Genomic DNA, 25,256 nt, shown 5'->3' on the forward strand with positions numbered 1-25,256 from the left:
TTTTGGTTCCCTCTACGTGACTACGGAGAAGGCAATGGCACCCCACTCCTGTACTCTTGCCAGGAAAATCCCATGGACGGAGGAGCCTGGTGGGCTGCAGTCCATGGGGTCGCTAAGAGTCAGACACGACTGAGCGACTTCACTTTCACTTTTCACTTTCCTGCATTGGAGAAGGAAATGGCAACCCACTCAGTGTTCTTGCCCGGAGAAACCCAGGGACGGGGAGCCTGGTGGGCTGCCGTCTATGGGGTCGCACAGAGTTGGACACGACTGAAGCGACTTAGCAGCAGCAGCAGCTACATGACTAACCCACTCGAGCACACACAGCAGGGTCAGATGCAGGAGCCGGGCTCCTGGCTCCTTTATCAGGAGTCACTGGGTAGAGGTGGCTGGTGTGGCATTATTATTCTTAGCATCCTCTCTTGCTGGTGTGGTCCAAGGTCTCTCCCAGAGCTGCCTACCTATTTAGGGACCTCCTCAGACATTTCCCAGTTCCTGGTGCCCAGGAGTTGTTGATTTTGGCCAGCTGCTAGGCCTGCAGGAGCCAGGGAGAGGACTTCTGGAGAGAGGCCCTTGGAGCTCAGTGCTTTGGGAGGCAGCTCTGACCTGCCTGGCTGTTCCTTTGTGTTGTGTGCTTTATTGGCCCCAGATAAGCACTTCCTGTTCCCCATTGATTATCCGCAGATCCTGCTTCCTGTCTCCTCAATACCTGGGATGCCTTCCAGCTTCTCCTCCCACAGGGAAAATCCATAAACTTCAGAATTCCCAGGCCTGCTTTTGGTCAATGGGCTTTGCAGTCATTACTGGTCTTGCTGTCCAGTCATATTGTCTGTGGCTCCTTCCCCTCTGTCTAGGAACTTAGTTTCTCACTGTGCCAGCCAGGAGGGCAATGTTCATGAGGCCTGGTCCCACCTGTCCCTCTTGCCAACCGGAATGTCCGTATCTACCTTCAGGCTTAGATCAGAATAAACAGACTGTACCTCACAGATCGATTTTAATCGAGTGTTAGTGGCTGCCTGGTGTACTGGGTTGAGGATACTGAGGTCTTCAGTTCAGTTCAGTCGCTCAGTCGTGTCTGACTCTTTGTGACCCCATGAATCACAGCACGCCAGGCCTCCCTGTCCATCACCAAGTCCTGGAGTTCACTCAAACTCATGTCCATCGAGTCGGTGATGCCATCCAGCCATCTCATTCTCTGTCGTCCCTGTCTCCTCCTGCCCCCAATCCCTCCCAGCATCAGAGTCTTTTCCAGTGAGTCAACTCGTCACATGAGGTGGCCAAAGTATTGGAGTTTCAGCTTTAGCATCAGTCCTTCCAATGAACACCCAGGACTGATCTTCTTTAGAATGGACTGGTTGGATCTCCTTGCAGTCCAAGGGACTCTCAAGAGTCTTCTCCAGCACCACAATTCAAAAGCATCAATTCTTCGGCGATCAGCTTTCTTCATAGTCCAACTCTCACATCCATACATGACCACGGGAAAAACCATAGCCTTGACTAGACGGACCTTTGTTGGCAAAGTAATGTCTCTGCTTTTTAATATGCTATTTAGGTTGGTCATAACTTTCCTTCCAAGGAGTAAGCGTCTTTTAATTTCACGGCTGTAATCAGCATCCACAGTGATTTTGGAGCCCAAAAAAATAAAGTCTGACACTGTTTCCACTACCCAACATTAATTGGGAAGAGTGACATGATCTATTAACAGTGTCTGCTAAGGGTTCACAAGGGGTGTGTGGCATCACCCATGTCCATATTTGCTATCCCAAGATTGTTGTTGTTTAGTCGCTAAATCGAATACGACTCTTTGAGACCCCATGGACTGTAGCCCACCAGGCTCCTCTGTCCATGGGATTTCCCAGGCAAGAATAATGGAGTGCATTGCTATTTCCTTCTCCAGGGAATCTTCCCAGCCCAGGGATGGAACCTGTGTCTCCTACATTGGTAGGTGGATTCTTTACCACTGAGCCACTTGGGAATCCCGAAATTCCAAGACGAAATGAAAGCCTCTAGAGGACAGAGAGCATTCCCTGTACTCTTGGAGTCATATCATAAAAATCCAAAGTCCCATATTTCCCATGCCAACTGGACCATCAACTAGTTTGACCTTGAGTAAATCCAAGAGCATTCAGCAGGCTCAGTTTCCCCATATTAATTTTTTTAGTATTTTTCTAATGTGGACCATTTTTAAAGTCTTTATTGAATTTATTACAATGTTGCTTCTGTCTTACCTTTTGATGTTTTGGCCAGAAGACATGTGGGATCTTAACTCCCAGACCAGAGATCAAACTCACACCCCCTGCACTGGAAGCCCAAGTTTTTGTTTTGTTTTGTTTATTTTTAAATTGGAAGGATAATTGCTTTACAGAATTTTGTTGTTTTTTGTCAAACCTCAACAATGAATCAGCCATAGGTATACATATATCCCCTCCCTCTTGAACCTCCCTTCCATCTCCCTCCCCATCCCACCTCTCTAGGTTGACACAGAACCTGTGGAAGGCTGTGTCTTAACCACTGGATTGCCAGGGAAGTCCCAGGAAGGAAGGTTCTTTTTTTTTTAAACAAAATAAACAAGTGACCTAATTAAACTTAAGCAAAGGAAACTACAAAGAAAAAAAAAGAAAAAAAGAAAAGACAACCCACAGAATGGGAGAAAATAATAGTAAATGAAACAATTGACAAAAAATTAATTTTCAAAATATACAAGCAGCTCATACAACTCAATACCGGAAAAACAAACAACCCAATCATAAAATGGGAAAAAGACCTAAACAGACGTTTCTCCAAAGAAAACATACGGATGACTAACAAACACATGAAAAGATGCTCAACATCGCTCATCATTAGAGAAATGCAAATCAAAACTACAATGAGATACCAGCTCACACCAGTCAGAATGACCATCATCAAAAAGTCTACAAATAATAAATGCTGGAGAGGGTGTGGAGAAAAGGGAACCCTCTTGCATTGCTGGTGGGAATGTAAGTTGACACTGTCTTTATGGAAGATGGTATGGAGATTCTTTTAAATAAAAAAAAGCTAGGAATAAAACCACCATATGAGCCAGCAATCCCACTCCTAGACGTATACCCCAAAGAAACCAAAATTGGAAAAGACACATGTATCCCAGTGTTCATTGCAGCATTATTTACAATAGCTAGAACATGGAAGCAACCTAGATGTCCATCGACAGATGAATGGATAAAGAAGCAGTGGTACATATATACAATGGAATACTACTCAGCCATAAAAAGGAATACATTTGAGTCTAGAACTTACCATACAGAGTGAAGTAAGTCAGAAAGAGAAATATAAATACCGTATACTGACACGTATATATAGAATCTAGAAAGATGGCACGGGTGAATTTAGTTTTAGGGCAGCAATGGAGAGAACAGATCTGTGGACACAGCAGGAGGAAGGAGGGAAAGGGTGAGATGTATGGAGAGAGTAACATGGAAATTTACAATACCATATGTGAAATAGCTAGCCAATGGGAACTTGCTGTATGACTCAGGGAACTCAAACAGGACCTCTGTGAAAATCTAGAGGGGTGGCATGGGGAGGGAGGCTCTGGAGGGGAGGGAGGGGACATGGGTGTACCTATGGCTGATTCTTGTTGATGTTTGACAGAAAACAGCAAAATTCTATAAAGTAATTATCCTTCAATTAAAAAATAAAGTGGCAAAAAAAAAATTTGGCAGTACCACATAGCATGCAGGATCTTAGTTCCCCAAGGGATTGAACCCTCACCCTCTGCATTGAGAGCTCAGAGTCTTAACCACTGGATCGCCAGGAATGTCCCTCTCCATCTTTAAAATGAGAATGATAGTATATACTTTATCCAAATCAAGGGGTCAGCAAGATCAAATGAATTAACTAAAGTGCTTTCACAAGTAAGTGACTGCAGAAGTGTATTCTGCCTGCATGCCCCAGCTCAGATGCCATCTCCTTTGTGAAGTCTTCAGTGTTTCCATGAGAATCCTGCCCACTGCAATCCTTTTCTCTGAACCTGTCATCTGCTGACTTATATTCCAGTTGTTTATACACCTTTAAAAAAAATCTCCCCTGTGACATATCATGCACATAAACCACCACCTGATAGGGGAGGTAACCATTAAACATTTATGGAGTGTTTTGCACAGAGCTTTTGCTGCCTCTTGGTCAGTTTTATAAGTACAAGTAGGCAGTTCTATAACAATGAGAAGCCGCCTGCTAGTTTTAAATAGCATAGTTTTATGTTTTAGAAGGCTTCCCTGGTGGCTCAGACAGTAAAGAATCTGCCTGCAGTGCAGGAGACCTGGGTTCGATCCCTGGGTCAGAATGATCCCCTGGAGAAGGGAATGGCAACGCATTCCAGTATTCTTGCCTGGGAAATCCCATGGATATAGGAACCTGGTGGGCTACAGCCCATGGGTTCACAAAGAGTCAGACACAACTAAGGACGCATTTATGGGCACTGAAAATGTTTTAGAAAGATATTTCTGGAGGGCCAATGAAGGGTGAGCTGGAAGAGATGGGTAGAGAGATAGAAGCATTGGTGACACTGTGGAAGAGGACTGGGACCCCTTAATCTCCATCCAACAACCTGTTCTTTGATGTGGACAAGACATTTTTGTCAGTCTGGGGCCAAATGACCTGCAGCCCACACCTCACCCCTTTCTCTGTCCATGCAATTATCCTGGCAAGAATATTGGAGAGGATTGCCATTTCTTCCTCCAGTGGATCTTCCCGACCCGGGGATTGAACTTGGGTCTCCGGCATCGGCAGCAGGGTTCTTTACCATTGGCCACCTGAGAAGGCCCGCCTCCTGGATAGTGGAGCAAGCACTGAACAGGAGCCAGATCCTGCAGTGGCCTAGCTATGAAATAGCGAGGACCTGAACCCTGGAATCTAGAAAGATGCTCAGGATCCATGGAACTTGGTGGCCAACAGGAGATAAGGGGAAGTAGCTGAAGACATTAAGTTGGTGATTTGGGGGTTTCTAGTTGGGGAAACTGAAGGTGCAGTTTGGGTGGATGAAAATAATCTAGAGTTGCTATTATTTTCATAGCTTTTCTTACTATTTCAGTAGTATACTATATGCTGCATGCTGTGCTGTGGTTAGTTGCTAGTCATGTCTGACTCTTTGCGACCCCATGGACCACACCTGCCAGGCTTTGTGGAAATATCAAATGAGTAAGAAAAGCACAAAGAAGAAAGTAAAATTGCCCAGAATGCTAAAACCCAGTGAGAACATTTCAGTGACTCTCCTTCTGGGTTCCACAGCTGGCTTCTCTCACTGAACAGTTTGCCCAAGACATTTATGTAAGTCAGTAGGTATAGACCAACCAGGGGGCACACAGCCTAGAACCACAGGAGACAAACTGGGAGAGGGCTTACAGGCAGGAAATGTGCTTCCCCAGAAATGTCCATAGGATTTGGCAGATCAAAAGCCAGTTGCCTTTATTTTCTTTCTCAGGTCATCAGGGGCCTGGTAGTGATGAGATGGGTGGGAAGTGGAAGTGGCAGAGGCTTCCTGGGCTGCCCTCTGCCTTTGCACACATCCACACCCCACGGAACACGCCCTCGGCTCCCATCAGACCTGCCCTCCTCCCTCCCTAGTGAAATTTGAATACGACAAAGACTGCACAGTTCTCTGGAATTACGAGGACCCCCAGGACCCTGCTCCTAGGCCTCCTCCCACCTGCCTCTGCACCTGCTCATTTCGCACTCTTACCTTTTCGCTGCCCCTGCCCCACCCACCCCCATTGACTGTAAAGCCCTTTTCGGCTGCACAGTCCTTCAAATCAGTACCTGTCCAGATGACAATTCCCAGCCTCCCTTATAAGAGAAATGCAAATGGAAACTATGGTGAGCTCCTGTTTTTCACCTGTCCACCTGGCAAAGATCATTACATTGAATAACACTATGTGGGCAGGGGCTTGGGGAGATGAGTTCGCTTGTGCATTCCTGGTAAGGGTGTAGACAGGGAGGTCTTTGGTAATACTCTCCAAAAGCCAGGTGTCCAGGGACTTCCCTGCTGGTCCAGTGGCTAAGACTCTGTGCTCCCAGTTCAGAGGACCAGGTTTTGATCCCTGGTCCAGGAACTAGATCCCACATGCCACAATTAAGAGATCCTATGTGCTGCAACTAAGATACGGAGTAGCCAAATAAAATAAATATTTTTTAAAAAAGCCAAAGGTGCATACCTTTGACCTAGCAGTTCCCTCACAACTGGAAATAGATCCTACAACTGTTCTCAGACATGTGATGAGGATATTCATGGTGGCAAACGACTGGGAAGTGCCTGTATGTCTATGACTATGCAGCCGGTTAGAAGGTTGTGTTACCTTCATGCTCTGGACAACATGGGCCGCTAACAGAATGAGGCAGCTCTGTGTGTGCAGATGTGTGATCACCCAGGCGCACATGATGGTGGTGCAAGGGCCGAGGCCATAGCAGGGCCATAGCAGATGATTGTACCTGGAGGCGGGGTGCGCTGTCAGTATATACCAGACGTGGCCACAACAAGACCAGAGCCAGAAGGGAGAGGAGAAGGGGTCAGGCAGGAGTCGGCCCACGGAACAGATGGCCAGGTCTTCAACACAAGTCCCCGTGAAGAAGCTTCTTTCTCTATGATGTATCCATTGTCAGGCAGTGAGCACAGAAACTGCCTGGGCCCAGCAGCATGCATGCATGCTAAGTCGCTTTGGTTGTGTCAGGCTCTTTGCGACACCATGGATTGTAGCCTGCCAGGCTCCTCTGTCCATGGGGTTCTCCAGGCAAGAATACTGGAGTGGGTAGTCATGCCCTCCTCCAGGGAATCTTCCCAGCCCAGGGGTTGAACCCACATCTCCTGTGGCTCCTGCATTGCAGGCAAATTCTTTACTGCTGAGCCACCGGGGAAGCTTCCTGGGCCCAGCAGACCCAAGGTCAAAGCCACTGCAAGAGGGTACACAGGACATAGGAGGCGCGTAACTCCAGACTTGGAAATGAGGACCCAAAAGCAGTTTGACTCTGACTTTTCTGGAAAGCCCAGGTCTCCGTCCCAGGAGCCCCTTTACCACAGAGTCGGAGCCCCCGCAGCTCTGGGGACAGAGTTCCCCTGCTCCCTCCAGAAGGAGGACACTGCAGTCAGGAAGACATGCCTGGTTGAGTGTCCCACTCTCCCTCAAGACCACTTCAGCTGAGAACCACACATGGCAGCCTCCCACCACCTGTGGACACAGCCAGCAGCCCCAGCCAGTTGGGGCAGACCTGAGACTCCCTCAGCTTTTCCTGCCCGCAGGCTCTGGTGTTGCCCCAGCCAGTCAAAACATCTCTTCCCAACGCTGAAGTTGGCGACTCACCGTGAGAGCTCACAGTCAGCCCCAGTGGGAAGATTTTCACTATGAATACCAGCAAGTGCTGCAAAGCAGGCTTCATCTTTCTGTTTTCGCTTAGACAGCCAGTTGTTAAACGTTTACCCGTACAGGATCTCTCCCCTCAGAGCACCCGGAGATGAGTGAGGAGCTGAACCCTATTAATTAGCTCTTCCCTGCCCCTGGGAAAAGTGCAGGTAAGAGGCTCATTGCACAAAAATTACTACATTTTAGTGACTAAACACATATTTCCTGAGAGCGTGTCATGTGCCCGACCTTGGTCCTCTCCTGGGTGACCATTCCTGTAAATAAAAAACCCTTTATTCCCATTTTACTGGAGAGAAAGCAGAGGTCATTCAAGGTCAAGAAACGTCCTCAGGAACACAGCTCGGAAGTGGGGGTCAGATTTCCCAAGTTCTGCATCCATTGAGCCCCTCAACTCAGGCTCCACTCCCAGGCACCCCCTAGGCTTTAGACAAGCATTTGATCGCTCTTCCATAGAAGGCCATCTGGTTTGGGTCCAAACCTTCAGGCTGATGAAGGGAAACAGTCTCATTTTAAAAGGTGAGACAACCTAGTTCAGAGAGATTAGAGAGAGCCTGGAACCCTGCTCCCTCACCTTTTGTGCTCTGTCCTTTCACCACTAGAAAGTGGCCTCTGGTGGAGATATTTTTTAAAACAACTTTCTTCAGCTCTGGTGTTGTTCAGTTGCTAGGTCCTGTCTGCCTCTTTGCAACCCCATGGACTGCAATACGTCAGGCTCCTCTGTCCTCCAGTATCACCTGGAGTTTGCTCAGTGTCCATTGAGTCAATGATACTGTCTAACCATCTCATCCTCTGTCATCCCCTTCTCCTGCCCTCAATCTTTCCCAGCATCGGGGTCTTTTCCGATAAGTTGGCTCTTCGCATCAAGTAGCCAGAGTATTGGAGCTTCAGCATCAGTCATTCGTACTGACTGGTTTGATCTTCTTGCTGTCCAAGGGACTCCCAAAAGTCTTCTCCAGCACCACAGTTCAAAAGCATCAATTCTTTGGCACTCAGCCTTCTTTATGGTCCAACTCTCATATCTGTACATGACTACTGGAAAAAAATATAGCTTTGATTATATGAACCTTTGTTGGCAAAGTGATGTCTCTGCTTTTTAACACGCTGTCCAGGGTTGTCAAAGCCTTTCTTCCAAGATGCAAGCATCTTTTTATCTCATGGCTGCAGTCACCATCAGCAGTGATTTTTCAGCCCAAGAAAATAAAATCTGTCACTTGGGAGTTCCCTGGCGGTCCAGTGGTTAAGAATCTGTGCTTGCAATGTAGGGGACACTGGTTTGATCCCTGGTTGGGGAACTGAGATCACACGTGCTACAAGGTGTGGTCAAAAAGGGGGGAAAAAAATCTGGTAGGCAAACTGGCCAGATTCTCTGAATTGGGAGGGGAAGAGAATAGTTTGAGGCCATTCTGGAAAGAAGGGGAATTATTTGGGGAAAGGGCAGGAAATGGGTACTTATGGGGAAACTGAAACCCAGCCAGCCCACTCTTATTTTTTAGTTTATAGTCATGGAATGTTCTTGGAGCCCCTGTGCTGCCAGTGCAGAGGGGCTCCAAAAATATTTATTGACTAAGTTGCTGTGACAGGTGTTGGAGAGACAAAATTCCCTTTCCTGGCTTAAAACACTAGCCAAATGTAGTTCTAAATAACTTTTCCAAGGAAAATTGGGTCTGTCGTATTAAATTGAAAAGTCACTTATCATAGGGCTTTATAGATTTATTAATTGGATTTATTTGTAACAACTCACCTATCAACAAAACTTCAAGAAGGAACACAGCCATCTACATTTGACCAAAACCAAAAATGGTGATCGTATTGGGGGTTTCGTGCTATTCAGAAAATTAAGCAGATACAGAAACTACTCATCTATAGATAAAGGAAATAAGTGATAAGAGTGTAAACCTTTTTTATACTTTGCTCCTGAAACTGTCTAATCCATCAAGTTTGGGAACCAGTTCTTCTAATGCATGCTCAGTCACTCAATCGTGTCTGATTCTTTGCAACCCCATGGAGTATAGCCCACCAGGCTCCTCTGTCCATGGGACTTTACAGTCAAGAATACTGGAGTGGGTTGCCATTTCCTCCTCCAGGGGATCTTCCAACCCAACAATCAAACCTGGGTCTCCAGTGTCTCCTGCATTGCAGGCATATTCTTTACCACTGAGCCACTGAGGAAGCCAGTTTTTCTACTACTTTCATTTTATCTTTTTCAGTGACTTTTTTTTTAATTCAGCTGTGCCAGGTCTTGGTTGTAGTACTCAGGATCTTTGATCTTCCACTGTGGCGTGTGGGATCTTTTTTTAGTTTTGTTGTTGTTCAGTTGCTCAGTCATGTCTGACTCTTTGCAACCCTATGAATTGCAGCACGCCAGGTTTCCCTGTCCTTCACTATCTCCTGGAGGGTGCTCAAACTCATGTCCATTGAGTCAATGATGCCACTCAACCATCTCATCCTCTGTCACCCACTTCTCCTCCTGCCCTCAATCTTTCCCAGCATCAGGGTCTTTTCCAATGAATCGGCTCTTCGCATAAGGTGGCCAGAGTACTGCAGCTTCAGCTTCAGCATCAGTCCTTCCAATGAATATTCAGGGTTGATTTCCTTTAACATTGACTGGTTTGATCTCCTTGCTGTCCAAGGGACTCTCAAAAGTCTTCTGCAGCACCACAATTTGAAACCATCAATTCTTCTGCGCTCAGCCTTCTTTATGGTCCAACTCTCACATCCATACATGATTACTGGAAAAACCATAGTTTTGATATATGGACCTTTGTTGGCAAAGTGATGTCTCTGCTTTTTAATAAAATGTCTAGGTTTGTCATAGCTTTTCTTCCAAGGAGCAAACGTCTTTTGGCCGCAATCACCATCCACAATGATTTTGGAGCCTAAGAAAATAAAATCTGTCACTGTTTCCATTTTTTCCCTCATCTGTTTGCCATGAAATGATGAGACTGGATGCCATGATCTTTGTTTTTTGAATGTTGGGTTTTAAGCCAACTTTTTCACTCTTCTCATGCGCCTTCATCAAGAGACTCTTTAGTTCTTCTCCACTTTCTGGCATTACGGTGGTGTCATCTGCATGTCTGAGGTTATTGATATTTCTCCCGGAAGTCTTGATTCCAGCTTGTGCTTCATCTAGCCCAGCATTTCGCATAATGTACCTGGTGGCTCAGAGGTTAAAGTGTCTGCCTCCAATGCGGGAGACCCGGGTTCGATCCCTGGGTCGGGAAGATCCCCTGGAGAAGGAAACAGTAACCCACTCCAGTATTCTTGCCTGGAGAATCGAGAAGCCTGGTAGGCTACAGTCCACGGGGTCGCAAAGAGTCAGACACGAGTGAGCGAAGGAACGGAACTCCTCATGTAAGTTCAACAAGCAGGCTGACAATATATAGCCTGGACGTACTCCTTTCCCAATTTGGAACCAGTCCATTGTTCCATGTCTTGTTCTGTTGTTTCTTGACCTGCATACTGGTTTCTCAGAATGCTGGTAAGGTGGTCTGGTATTCCCATCTCTTTAAGAATTTTTCCACAGTCTGGTGTCAGCCATATAGTCAAAGGCTTTAGCATCCATATAGTCAAAGGCTTTAGCATAGTCATTGAAGCAGAAGTAGATGTTTTTATGGCATTCTCTTGCTTTTTCTATGTCCAGCTGGTACTGCTGCTAAGTCACTTCAGTCGTGTCTGACTCTGTGCGACTCCATAGACGGCAGCCCACCAGGCTCCCCCATCCCTGGGATTCTCCAGGCAAGAACACTGGAGTGGGCTGCCATTTCCTTCTCCAATGCGTGAAAGTGAAGTCGCTCAGTCACGTCCAACTCTTAGCAACCCCACGGACTGCAGCCTACCAAGCTCCTCTGTCCATGGGATTTTCCAGGCAAGAATACTGGAGTGGGGTGCTATTGCCTTCTCCACTGTAATCCAGCAGATGTTGACAATTTGATCTCTGATTCCTCTGCCTTCTCTAAATCCAGCTTGTATTTCTTTTGTTACAGCATGCATACTGTTAGTTGCAGTGTGTGGGATCTAGTTCCCTGACCAGAGATCAAACCCAGGCATCCTGCTTTGGGAGTGCAGTATCTTAGCCACTGGACTCCCAGGGAAATCCCTATAATACAATTCTTGATGTTAAAAATCACCTTTAAAAGGAATCAGAGAGTGTTTTTCATGGTGTCCTTGTCACTGTAGGGTGGATGGCCATCTGCCTTCAGGGTTCGGTCTCTGGCCTGTGTTCCTGGGTGGCTGGCCCACCATATGATCTGGGAGGAAGGCTTGGGGAGGTCTTTTCTGTATTAAAAGGCGCCCAATTCTAGTGTCCCAGAATCTTCTTCATTCACCATGAGGGACCAGAGAGGCAGGAAAGACTGGTCATCTAAGCTGATGAGCTTCTGCTCCAACACATGAAAACCATGAGACAGGAAAGGTAGAGACAGGGGCCCTTTCTTTCTGTGCCAAGTCTGTCCCTCCCCCCAAGGACAAGAGGAGGGATTCTGGGGAGTGGAGCTGACTTGCCTTCTGGCTTCCGGCTATAAGGAGCCCCTAACTGGGAACACTGATGTTGCGTCTGTACCATGAGGCTTTGCTTCCTCTCTTGCCTTACCTGCTTACAGGGTTTTCTGTGAGAACACTTAAGACAGGGAGAATATGGGCGTTGTCAAGAGTCCTGAAGTATCCTGTCTCCATCACAGCAAGTTTGGAACTGGGGGGCCTGGCTGGGGAAGGGGCTGTCCCTACCTTCCGGGAGGCAGAGGGTTAATCTCCAGAGCTCATTGGCAGTTCTGCCTCTGGACAGGGCATGCTGGGATTTCCTCCCAGCTGTTTTACATCATGAAGATTTGTGTGCTGGGGAAATTCCAGGGCACAGCTGCAATTAATCTGCTGCACAGTCTCCAGGCACAACACGGTTCTGCGGGCCCAGCGCTCCACCTCCCTCCAGGAGGAGGGCTCCGGTTCTCCAGTGAGAGACCCTACACAGGGACCCTTCCCCAGGTTGGACCTGAGCGGAAACTGCCCACCTGTGCTGTGCTTAGTCGCTCAGTTGTGACTGACTGTTTGTGACCTCATGGACTGTAGCCCACCAGGCTCCTCTGTCCCTAGGATTTCCTAGGAAAGAATATTGGGTTGACATGGGAATCTTCCCAACTCAGGGATAGAACTCAGGTCTCCTACATTGCAGGTGGATTCTTTACTGTCTGAGCCACCAAGGAAGCCCCTGCCCACCTGGCCAAGGGATATCCCCACACAGAGAGGCCTGGGGAGGGGCCCGAGACACTGAAAGGATCCCAGAACATTCAGAAAAAGAGCAGGAGCACCCCTTATAAATAATAAGGCCAAAATAACACTGATAGCGGGGCTTCCCAGGTGGCATTAATGGTAAAGAACCTGCCTGCCAATGACGTAAGAGACGCAGGTTCGATCGCTGGTCAGGAAGGTCTCCTGGAGAAGGGCGTGGTAACCCACTCCAGTATTCTTGCCTGGAGAATTCCGTGGACAGAGGAACCAGGCGGGCTACAGCCCATTGGGTCGCAAAGAGTCAGATGCGACCAAGTCCACAGTCAGGCAGTGCTGATAGCAACATTTGATAAAGACATCAGGAAGGAAGGAAGAAAGAAAGGGAGGAAAGAAAGAAAACTGTTCAGTCTCACTTAAGAATATAGAAGTAAAAATCTGAAAATACTCATGTTTAGCATTGTACAATACATACAAGTACAAACAAGCCACTGTGATTGAATAGGATTTACCTGGAGAATGCAAGGGTGCTTCAATGTAAGGAAATCTGTTTCTAGGTATAATCTCCAGTCTGAATCAAGTAAGAGAAACCACCTTTTCGGCAGATCCTAAGAGAAGTCAACAACTGTCTCAGGGAAAGAGATTTGAAAATAGGAATAGAATCATCCTTCCTTAACATAAAGACATGTTCTAAATCACAGCCTCACTCTGCTTAACTGAATCACAATACCACAGTAGCAGATCTTCCTATATACATCTATATATATGTATATGTATATGTGTGTGTATAACTGAATCACTGTGCTATACATATGAAACTGATGCAACACTGTAAATCAACTATAAAAAAGGAGAGACAGGAAGCTTCCCTGGTGGTCCAGTGGCTAAAACTACACATTTCCAATGCCGGGGGCACCGGTTCAGTCCCTAGGTGGGGAACTAAGATCCTACAGGCAGCACGGCCTGGCCAAAACAAAATTTTTGAAAAAAACACTTAAAAAACTTCAAGTGTGTTCCATGGAGCCCTCACACCTGGAAAAGAGTTTCCCAGATTCAATAAAATTGGGAAGCTGCCTACACGGCCTGTCTCAAAGAATCACTGCACACAGAGGCATGTTAAGTAGCATTTGTAAATTGAGGGTTAGCAGTCCGCACCATTTGGGTCCTCACCATTCTTTCTGTTTTTTTGAGATTCAAAAGAGAGTGCTTATCCCATAAGCAGTGGCTCTTGCTGTTGCTTGGCCATCAGTACATTGAGGCCCCACAGGTCCCTGGTGTTCCATCCCTGTGAGCATCCCATAGTAGGGAGGTACTGAAGTCCGACCATGATACACTGGTCAGGAGCCAGCTGTGGCCAGTTGGACGGAGTCTAGGCTGGGCTTGGAGAAACCAGCAGTTTTCATTTGCCCACATGCCATCACTATGCAGAGCGTCTAGGCTCAGCCACACATCTCTTAATCCCCAAGAACATGTTCTCCACCAATGAGTGATGAGCCCCATGGGGCTGGCCGCTAGCACATGAGAATTACAGCCAAGAGAGATTTATTTCCGCTGAACATCGCGCTAAGCCTGACTTAGGAATTCAGGAGTGCACAGCCACCTCCAAAGGTCTGGGGATGCAGTTGGGAAGGCTTACAAGGGGATGTTTTTGGCTCCTTCTGTCCCAACCTGTGGTGCTGGGAAGCTCAGCTGTCCCTTTAGAATGCTTCTTTCCTCAGAATTATGATGCAGAGATATTCCATGACACCAAGCTGCAAGGGCTCCAGCTCTTACAGGTCTCTCCCCACTCCTTACTCCCACCACTGGTTTCAAAATCTTAAAAAAAATACATAAACAAAAACAGCCAAAGAGTAGAAAGAGAGAAATGACAGCCCTCCACTTCCCTACCTTTTTGAATGAACTGTTTCTGAACAAAGGCATACCCATGTGACACACCCTCAACCTCCCTGATCAGCTGAAGCTGGAAGGGTCCTGGGAAGATGCATACTATTCCCGGAACCCCCTCTCCACGCCTGCCTGACTGATCTGTACGGAGCCAGACTTCAGCGGTGGACCAGGCTAAAGATCTTTAGCCACCCTCCAAGCTTCCAGGTTTCAGTTATAATTAGTGAGTGAGAGTGGACCCTGTGTGAGGGAAAGGGATCCCTCCTACACTGTTGGTGGGAATGTAAGTTGCAGCAGCCACTCTGGAAAAACTAAAAACGGAGTTACCTTATGATCCAGCAATCCCACTCCTATGCATATAGCTGGAGAAAACTGTAATTTGAAAAGATACATGCACCCCCATGTTCATAGCAGCACTGTTTATAGTAGCCAAGACACGGGAGCAACCTTAACATCCGATGACAGATAAATGGATAAAGAGGATGTGGTATATATACACTATGGAATATTGTTGTTGTTCTTTAGTTGCTAAGTTGTGTCTGACTCTTTTTGGCCCCATGGACTATAGCCAACCAGGCTCCTCTGTCCATGGGATTTTCTAGGCAAGAATACTGGAGTGGGTTGCCATTTCCTTCTCCGGGGGATCTTTCCAACCCGGGGTCAAACCTGCTCTTCCTTCTTGGCAGGCAGACTCTTTACCTGAGCCACCTAAGAAGCCCGTGATGAAATATTACTCAGCCATAAAAAATAATAAAATAATGCTATCTGCAGCAATGTAGCGGAGAAGGCAATGGCAAGCCACTCCAGTACTCTTGCCTAGAAAATCCCATGGATGGAGGAGCCTGGTGGGCTGCAGTCCGTGGGGTCGCTGGGGGTTGGACACGACTGAGCGACTTCACTTTCACTTTTCACTTTCACACATTGGAGAAGGAAATGGCAACCCACTCCAGTGTTCTTGCCTGGAGAATCCCAGGGACGGAGGAGCCTGGTGGGCTTCCATCTATGGGGTCACACAGAGTCGGACACGACTGAAGTGACTTAGCAGCAGCAGCAGCAGCAGCAATGTAGATGGACCTTAGATACTATCATAGTAAGTGAAGCAACTCAGACAAAGACAAATACTATATGATATCACTTATACGGAAATCTAAAATATGATACAAATGAACTTACTTACAAAACTAAACAGACTCACAGACATAGAAAATAAACTTATGGTCACCAAAGGGGAAAGGGGGTGGGAGAGGGCTAAATTAGGAATTTGGGAGTAGCCAATACAGACTGCCATGTACAAAATAGAGTCCTACTGTATAGCACAGGGAATTGTATTCAATATCTTATAATAACCTATAATGAAAAAGAATACACACACAGAGAGACAGGCAGTTTTGCCCCTCCCAGAGATATTTGATGAAGTCTAGAAATTTGGCAAAGTCTGGAGACATTTTCGGTTATTATAACCAGGCAGAAGAGTGAGTGCTACTGGCATTCAGTAGGTAGAAGCCAGGGATGCTGCTAAACATCTTCAAATGCACAGGACAGCCCCTACTACAAAGAATTCTTTAGCCCCAAATGTCAGTGGTGCCACAGTTAAGAAACTGCAAGAATCCTACAAGCTTGCTATGTCTACCAGCCCGTAAGATCAGCAGATAGTATTCTTAAAGAGCCCAAACTCCAGCACTGTCCCAAATCAGGATTCAGATCAATTCTTCTGGACCACCCCACCATGCATGTCTAAGAACATCCCTGGAAAGCAACAAGAGTGAAGAGGGTTCAGTGTTGACCCTTGTGACTGTAGAAAGGGAGTCAGATGCAGGAAGAGTTGATGGATTTTAGGAACACTGGTGTTTCACGTTGCGGGGGGTAAATTTGGAACACTTTACCTGGTATTTGTGGTTGTAAAGAAACAAGTGTGATAATTAGTACTCACATGCAAGCTCCAGCCACCTCAAGAGTCCCTAATCATGAGGGACATGGCATACATTGCCATGTATGTATTCATTCAGCTTCTGGGTGGCCAGCCCTGTTTGAGACATAAAAGGAGAGAAAAAAACCCATCAGAGCCAAGAAAAGGCTGTGGGGGGCAGTGGAATGTTCCAGAAGATGGTGTTAAGAAAAACTTTATGAATCATGTTGTGGTGAAGAGTGTGGGATTTGAAGTCAAGAGACCTCAGCTCCAGCTCTTCATAACGTGGGCAAGTCATCTATCCTGAATTTACTTCCATTAGCTGGTCTTGCAGATTAGGACAGCCACCCCAGCATGTCATAGCAGAGTTGTCATGGAAATTAAACTGTTTTACATATGTAAGTCTGCTGTGAAAACTGTCAGGGTGCACAAATGTTGTTATTCACTGAGGAAATGAGTTTTTACTAATGATACATTTGTCCAGTGCCGTTGACTTGCCAGAGGCATATAAATCGCAGTTAGTTCATCTAGGAAATGTAGGCTCTGAGAAGGGAAATAGATGAGTTGGGGTGTGAAGGAAGGAAGCAGATAAGATCGGCAGAAGGTAGGGACAAAGATGACACTCAGGGGGAGAGGCAGGGTACCAGAGGGCTCAGAGTGGACCTGTCCTTATTCACGAGGTCCCCATTCATTTCCACCGCCCACGGCCGGGCCCACGTGGCCCACCCTAGCTGCTGTCTGTCCACTCTCTGGGCCTTGGCTAATGTGTCCTTGGGTTGTGATTCCTGCCTGTGGACACCTTGTGGCAAGTCCAGCCCCTGCCCTCTCAGGCATATTTTTGTGGTTGATGGAGAGCAAAGGGGTACTGCCCATCCTCCTTTCCTGACCTGTGCTCAGAGCTCAAGGCCAAATCATGATTTTATTCCCCAGTCCCAAAACTGAAGCAAGGGGGTAATTCAAAGACTTCTTTCTTTCTCCCTGGGGAAACACTTCCTGGAGCCATCACTTCCCATGAGAGCTCAAATTTTCAAAGTAACCTCAAGAATTCTGCAAAGAGCCTGCATGGCTGGTCTGCTGCCCAGAAGCACCGTATCAGTGTTGACACTAAGCCAGCATGTATGTTTTGCTCCCGGCAAAGATTAATGGCTTGCTTATGAAAATAATAGCTGCCATTTATCAAACGCCATCCATGGGCACAGGACTGTGTTCAAGACTTGACATTGTCCCTAATCCTTCCAACAACCTGTCAAGTTAGTGATAATCGCCTTGCTCTATGGATGAAGAAACTGAGGTTCAGAGTTGTCAAGAGACTTATCCAGGGTTACACAGCATAATCAGCAGAGTGAGAACCTGAGCCCATGAACACCCGACTCCAGAGCCCTTCACTGCCTCTCTTCCCACTCTTTCTCAGTCTCTTGCCCAAGACTACTAGGCTGGCGTTGAGGAGATCACTTTTCATTTAAAGTATATGTGTGAGTGTGTTTGTGAGTGTGTTAGGAATGGTTTGGTTGGCGTTTTTGCAGTGATGCATGGGAGAGGGCAGGATACTAGAAAATCTTTTCAAGATCGAGAAACACTACAGCGAAGTAAAGATCCACATCCTTGAATAAGGACAGATATTCCCCAGGACCCTGGAGGTGTCAGGCAGATGGTTTGTATTCCTTCATTCCCCAGATTGCTCTGGAGAGGCTGTTTCCTGGGGAGTGTTGTGTGTGATGCTGTGAGAGATGGAACTGAACAGGCAGGATCACCAACTTGGAGCCCTGGGTCCCTTGATGAGTCTTGCTTGTCTCACACCTAATGACTCTCACGAGTAGGGTCTTTGAATATTATACTTTGGTTAGTTGTGCTGTCATGTGCTTACCCCAAAGTGATGGAGGGGCTGGTGGTGGTAGTGGTGTCGATGTATGCTCTACTCTGTTCCGATCTCTGGACATTGACCCAGTAAAGAGCATGCAGGTCAAACGAAGCTTGGTGTCTGCCCCCCAACCCCTGGCCCCAGCTCACTTGGAGCTCTTGTCAGGCACCCTCTCACCAGCCACATTGTTTTCTGTCCCCTCTGTAGTACCTGCAGATGAAATGGCCACTCCTCGATGTCCCCGCCAGCGCCACAGTCAAGGACACCAGGTCACCGTCCCCAGCACACTTGGTAAGTCTGTTTCTTCTTAAAGCGCAGAAGGGGCACTCTCACTGACCTTGTCCCATATCACTGCCTCCTCCTTCCGGAAGGTCGAGCAGCACTGCCCCAAGTGTGTGAGCCGGACGGTCAGGAGTGCAGCAATTAGAGCGCTGCCTTTGCATGTCCCTACCGCCACCACCTCGGCACACTCAGTCACCACCCAGGATGTCATGTGATCAGAAATGCCAGCCCTGCCCCTGGCTGGTATTGGTCCGCCGCCGCCCCGCCACCTCTGCAGCCCAGTTCTCTCTCTCCCACTAGGGCTCAGTTCACAGCCCTCACCTCCTCTTCGGAGCTGCACAGCAGCAGTTGAAGAGGCTGTTCTGTACAGGATGTTATAGGAAAGAATTAATTAAAATATATGCAGACAAAAATCCCCAGGGGCAACCAATGTCTTTCTACCAATGTCCGAGGCAACACGGTCACAAGGGAAGGTCTGGAGGGTCCAGGGAGGAGGCGCAATGGGCTCTGTCTCCCCGCCTCAGGGCTTGCAACAGACTGAAGTTGATAGGATAGGAGATGCTCCCAGCTAGGACCCTGTATCCCTCTTTCCTGGGCTTTCTTAGGAGCTTGGGGCAACCCACATGCCCCACAAGCTGACTAGTGTTCCAGTGCAGTGAGTCTCAGAAACACAGAGCACACAGGTAGAAGGGAGACCTGGGAATATATGATGCGTCTAAAACTTAATTCTGTAAAGCTTCAATGGTTTTCCTCACTCACACTCCCCCTTCCACCACGCTGGGTTGTTTGCAAGCAAAGCCCAGATGTAGAATTTCATCTCATTCATATTTCATCTCCTCTTATTTTAAGATCTCCTGACAGTCTTTTTTCATTAAAAGCTTAGAATCCAGTGCAGGAGATGCAAGAGATGTGGGCTTGATCCCTGGGTCAGGAAGATCCCCTGGAGGAGGAAATGGCAACCCACTCCAGTATTCTTGCCTGGGAAACCTCACGGTCAGAGGCATCTGGCGGTCTACAGTCCATGGTTTCAAAGAATCAGACGTGACTGAGCAACTGAGCACACAGCACACCTATCAAGTATACATCAATAAAAAATAATAGTTTTTTTTTAAACCTAAAGAAGAATTTAGAATTTAGTTGAGGAGAAGGAAGGTATCTCTAGAGAGATAAGTCACGGCATGGTGAGCTTGTGTGATTTCCAGTAATCGTGAGACCAACTTCCAGGGTCTGAGCCCTTGGTAGTTTACAGACCGATGTCCTGTGTAGTTCTCAGCTGACTGTCACAGCCATCCAGAACAGGCTGCCCTGAGAGGTTCTATGGCCCGTCACCAAGTCCTGAGCAGCCTAAAGAACACGCCCCACGAGGAGGGGGGCAGGCCTGGAAGTTGCCTGTGACCCTCTAGATTCCAAGACAACTGTTGATGGCCAAGTGTGAGGTGCAAGTGCCCACTAGTGGTCAGTCGAGAACTGGGCAACCCAACGACCCCTATCACCACCACAAAACTGGCTTGTCCCCTCCCAGCACAGCCATCTGTCTTTATTTCTTTTTAAAAAAAAAATTTTTTTTCTATTTATTTGTCGGTGCTGGGTCTTCGTTGCTGCACAGGCTTTTCTCTAGTTGCAACGAGCAGGGGCTACTCTTTAGCTGTGGTGTTCAGGCTTCTCATGGCGGTGGCTCCTCTTGTTGCAGAGCACAGGCTCTCAGAGCATTCGGGCTTCAGTAGTTGCAGCTTCTGAGCTCAGGAGTTGTGGCACACGGACTTAGTTGCTCCGAGGCATGTGGAATCTTCCTGGGACCTGGGATTGAACTCAAGTCTCCTGCACTGGCTGGTGGATTCTTTAGCACTGAGCCACCAGGGAAGCCCTCTTTCACTGCTTCAAATCCTTGCTCATGCCCCCCACCCATCCTGTGGCACATCCCCATCCAGCCTCCTTCACATCCTGTGTGCACATCTTCAAAAATCTCCATCTGCATTCAGAGGAGGTGATTTATTTTTAAAACAAGCACATGAACTCTTTGAGTTTGCCATCCCCGCTGCTGCACAGAGTGATCCAGCTCTGAAAAATGAAACAAAAAGCCTGACACCAGCCCTCCTCTTCCTCCTATATTTCCCTTCTAACATTCACCACCCAGCTTCACACAAGAGCTAGACCTTCCACCTCCATCCCTGATCTGATTGCCATCTAATACCTAACAGCACTCATTTGCCCACCTTTTCTCAATCCTCTGCTTCCTATCATTCTTTTGTTGGCCCCAGCTGCTGCTGCTGCTGCTGCTAAGTGACTTCAGTCATGTCCGACTCTGTGCGACCTCATAGACGGCAGCCCACCAGGCTCCCCCGTCCCTGGGATTCTCCAGGCAAGAACACTGGAGTGGGTTGCCATTTCCTTCTCCAATGCATGAAAGTGAAGTCGCTCAGTCGTGTCCGACTCTTAGCGACCCCGTGGACTGCAGCCTACCAGACTCCTCCATCCATGGGATTTTCCAGGCAAGAGTACTGGAGTGGGGTGCCATCGCCTTCTCCTGTTGGCCCCAGGAGACTGTATTAACTGTTGTTGTTCAGTCACTACGTCGTGTCCAGCTCTTTGCGACCCCATGAACTGCAGTGCCCCAGACTTCTCCCTCCATCACTGTCTCCCTGAGTTTGCTCAAATTCATGTCCATTGAAATCAGTGATGCCATCCAACCATCTCATTCACTGTTAACTCCCTTCTCCTTTTGCCTTTAGTCTTTTCCAATATCGGGGTCTTTTCCAATATCGGGGTCTTTTCCAATATCGGGGTCTTTTCCAATGAGTTGACTGTTTGCATCAGGTGGCCAAAGTATAGAAGCTTCAGCTTCAGCATCAGTCCTTCCAGTGAATATTCAGCATTGACTTCTTTTAGGTTTGACTGGTTTGATCTCCTTGCAGTCCAGGGTACTCTGAAGAGTCTTCTCCAGCACCACAGTTTGAAAACGTCATTCTTCGGCATTCAGTCTTCTTTATGGTCCAACTCTCTCATCCATTCCTGAGTATTGGAAAGACTATAGCTGTATTAATATACATTACCAATTTTTTTTGCCCTGTGATTCCATTTTTTTTTTTTAGACTCTTTTCCTCAAATAAATCAACTACTCATCCTCACTTATTATCTCAGTGTAAGTGGGCTTCCCTGGTGACTCAGCTGGTAAAGAATCCGCCTGCAATGCGGGAGACCTGGGTTCGATTCCTGGGTTGGGAAGATCCCCTGGAGAAGGGAATGGCAACCCACTCAAGTATTCTGGCCTGGAGAATTCCATGGACTGTATGGGTTGCAAAGAGTCGGATACGACTAAGCAACTTTCACTTTCAAGTGACATAAAAATGCATGAAATCCCTAAACTCTCCACAAGGTTCTCTACCCATAGCATCTACTGCCAGACAAAGCTGCAGTCACTGAGAGACATTTCAGCACAGCTGGTGGAGCAGGGGCTCATGTTATGTCTGAGAGTGGAAAACCATGAATAGTGGATTCATTACATTGTAGATAGAAAAATAGATACTTTTCTAGGAAGTTGTATATTATCACAGTCTGTACTCTTATACAGAAAAACAGGCCTCAGAAGCTTAAAGAAAACTTCATGGGAGAAAACCTTACTATTCTAGAAAATGGAAGGAGACCACTGTTTTCCATTTTCAACTCAGAGCTTCTCATTCTGTTATCTGAGATACACGTGTGTGTGAATAGGAGCCAAACCTGAAATGCCCAGGGAGGACGATGTGTGTTGGAGATTGTAAAGTGGGTTTGAATCCCAGCTCTGCCTCTTCCTACTTGTGAAGCTTCAGGAAATTACCTCATCTCTCTTTGCTTTGGTTTCCTCGTCTATAAAATAGGTATTAGAAGAGGAATTGACCTCAGAGTTGTGTGAAGATGAGTCCATGCATTGTAATGAGTTTAGAATTGTGCCTTGCACAAAATAAGCCTCAATAACTGCTGCTGCTGCTAAGTCACTTCAGTCGTGTCCGACTCTGTGTGACCCCATAGACGGAAGCCCACCAGGCTACCCCATCCCTGGGATTCTCCAGGCAAGAGCACTGGAGTGGGTTGCCATTTCCTTCTCCAATGTGTGAAAGTGAAAAGTGAAAGTGAAGTCGCTCAGTCATGTCCGACCCTTAGTGACCCCCCAGACTGAAGCCTACCAGGCTCCTCCATCCATGGGATTTTCTAGGCAATAGTACTGGAGTGGCTTGCCATTGCCTTCTCCGCAATAACTGCTAGCTTGGTACTATTACCACCACCACCACCTCTCAGTTCAGTTCAGTCACGACTGGATGGACTTTGCGACCCCATGGACTGCAGCACACCAGGCTTCCCTGTCCATCACCAACTCCTGGAGCTTGCTCAAACTCATATCCATTGAGTCGGTGATGCCATCCAACCGTCTCATCCTCTGTCATCCCCTTCTCTTCCTGCCTTCAACCTTTCCCAGCATCAGGATCTTTTCCAATGAGTCTGTTCTTCACATCAGGGTGATCCAATACCAAAGTATTGGGAGTTTCAGCTTCAGCATCAGTCCTTCCCATGAATATTCAGGACTGATTTCCTTTAGGATGGACTGGTTGGATCTCCTTGCAGTCCAAGGGACTCTCAAGATTTTTCTCCAACACCACAGTTCAAAAGCATCAATTCTTCGGCGCTCAGCTTTCTTTGTAGTCCAACTCTCACATTCATACATGACTACTGGAAAAACCATAGCTTTGTCTAGACAGACCTTGGTTGGCAAAATAATGTCTCTGCTTTTTAATATGTTGTCTAGGTTGGTCATAACTTTTCTTCCAAGGAGCAGGCATCTTTTAATCTCATGGCTGCAGTCACCATCTGTGGTGATTTTGGAGCCCAAAAATATAAAGTCTGTCACTGTTCACACTGTTTCCCCATCTATTTGCCATTAAGTGATGGGACCAGATCTTCGTTTTTTTGAATGTTGTGTTTTAAGCCAGCTTTTTCACTCTTCTTTTTCACTTTCATCAAGAGGCTCTTCTGTTCCTCTTCACTTTGTGCCATAAGGGTGGTGTCATCTGCATATCTGAGGTTATTGATATTTCTCCCATCAATCTTGATTCCAGCTTGTGCTTCATCCAGCCCAGCATTTTGCCTGATGTACTCTGCACATAAGTTAAATAAGCAGGGTGACAGCTTACAGCCTTGACATACTCCTTTCCCAATTTGGAACCGGTCTGTTGTTCCATGTCCAGTTCTAACTGTTGCTTCTTGACCTGCATACAGATTTCTCAGGAGGCAGGTACAGTGGTCTGGTATTCCCATCTCTTGAAGAATCTTCCACAGTTTGTTGTGATCTACACAGTCAAAGACTTTGGCATAGTCAATAAAGCAGAAGTAGATGTTTTTCTGGAATCCTCTTGCTTTTTCTATGATCCAACCGATGTTGGCAATTTGATCTCTGGTTCCTCTGCCTTTTCTAAATCCAGTTTGAACATCTGGAAGTTCACAGTTCATGTACTGTTGAAGCCTGACTTGGAGAGTTTTGAGCATTACTTTGCTAGTGTGTACTGCTGCTGCTGCTAAGTCACTTCAGTCGTGTCCGACTCTGTGTGACCCCATAGACGGAAGCCCACCAGGCTCCCCCGTCCCTGGGATTCTCCAGGCAAGAACACTGGAGTGGGTTGCCATTTCCTTCTCCAATGTGTGAAAGTGGAAAGTGAAAAGTGAAAGTGAAGTCGCTCAGTCGCGTCCGACCCTTAGCGACCCCACGGACTGCAGCCTACCAGGCTCCTCCATCCATGGGATTTCTAGGCAACAGTACTGGAGTGGCTTGCCATTGCCTTCTCCGGCTAGTGTGTGAGAGGAGTGCAATTGTGCGGTAGTTTGAACATTCTTTGGCATTGTCCTTCTTTGGGATTGCCCACCACCTCTAGCACTGCTGTTAATAAAAGAGGGAAAGAACAATTCAAATCGTGTAATGGGAAGCTGCTATGTAGAGCACAGGGAGCTCATCGCAGTGCTCTGTGATGACCTAGAGGTGTGGGATGGGAGGAGTGTTTGGGGAGAGGGGTTATATGTACACATGTAGCTGATTCACTTCGTTGCACAGCAGAAACTAACACAACATTATAAAGCAATTATACCTCAATTTAAAAAAAATAATAATAAAATAGGGACTTCCCCTGTGGTTCAGTGTCTAAGACTCCATGTTCCCAATGCAGGGGGCCCGGGTTCCATCTCTGGTCAGGGAACTGGATCCCACATGCCATGATGAAGCAGCTGAGACCTGACACAGCCAAATAAATAAATAAAAATATTTTTTAAAAATAATAATAAAATCTGAAAGAAATTAAATAAAATATCGTTGGGATTTCCCTGGTAGTCCAGTGGTTTAGAATCCGCCTTCCAATGCAAGGGATGCAGGTTTGATCCCTGGTTAGGGAACTAAGATCCCATGTGCTACAGGGTGACTAAGCTCACATGCCACAGTGAAGATTCCTCGTGCCTCAACGAAGACCCAATGCAGGCAAATAAATAAATAAGGATTTTAAAAGTTAAAAATAAAATACAGTTTATTTAGCAGACTAAGAGGTGATTCTTGCCTGGAGAATCCCAGGGACGGGAGAGCCTGGTGGGCTGCTGTCTATGGGGTCGCACAGAGTCGGACACGACTGAAATGACTTAGCAGCAGCAGCAAGAGGTGATGAATTTTGAAATTAGATGCCAGACCAAACAGACACATTACACAGATGATAAA

The 25,256-nt window shown here is 47.0% G+C and overlaps 1 protein-coding gene across 1 annotated transcript in view; it reads left to right on the top strand.

Moving 5' to 3' along the window:
* The window catches only part of TCF7L1 (transcription factor 7 like 1), a 200,471-nt gene that overhangs the window by 152,636 nt on the left and 22,579 nt on the right, over nucleotides 1-25,256 (top strand). Inside the window, exon 4 of the mRNA XM_055399034.2 lies at nucleotides 18,461-18,544. Within this exon, the coding sequence (XP_055255009.2) occupies nucleotides 18,461-18,544 (84 nt within the window). The remainder of the gene's footprint in view (nucleotides 1-18,460; nucleotides 18,545-25,256) is intronic.

Source organism: Moschus berezovskii, chromosome 11 (genome assembly GCF_049115385.1).
Source record: "Moschus berezovskii isolate FMDL1 chromosome 11, NW_MosBer_1.0, whole genome shotgun sequence".
Classification (NCBI taxonomy): Eukaryota; Metazoa; Chordata; class Mammalia; order Artiodactyla; family Moschidae; genus Moschus; species Moschus berezovskii.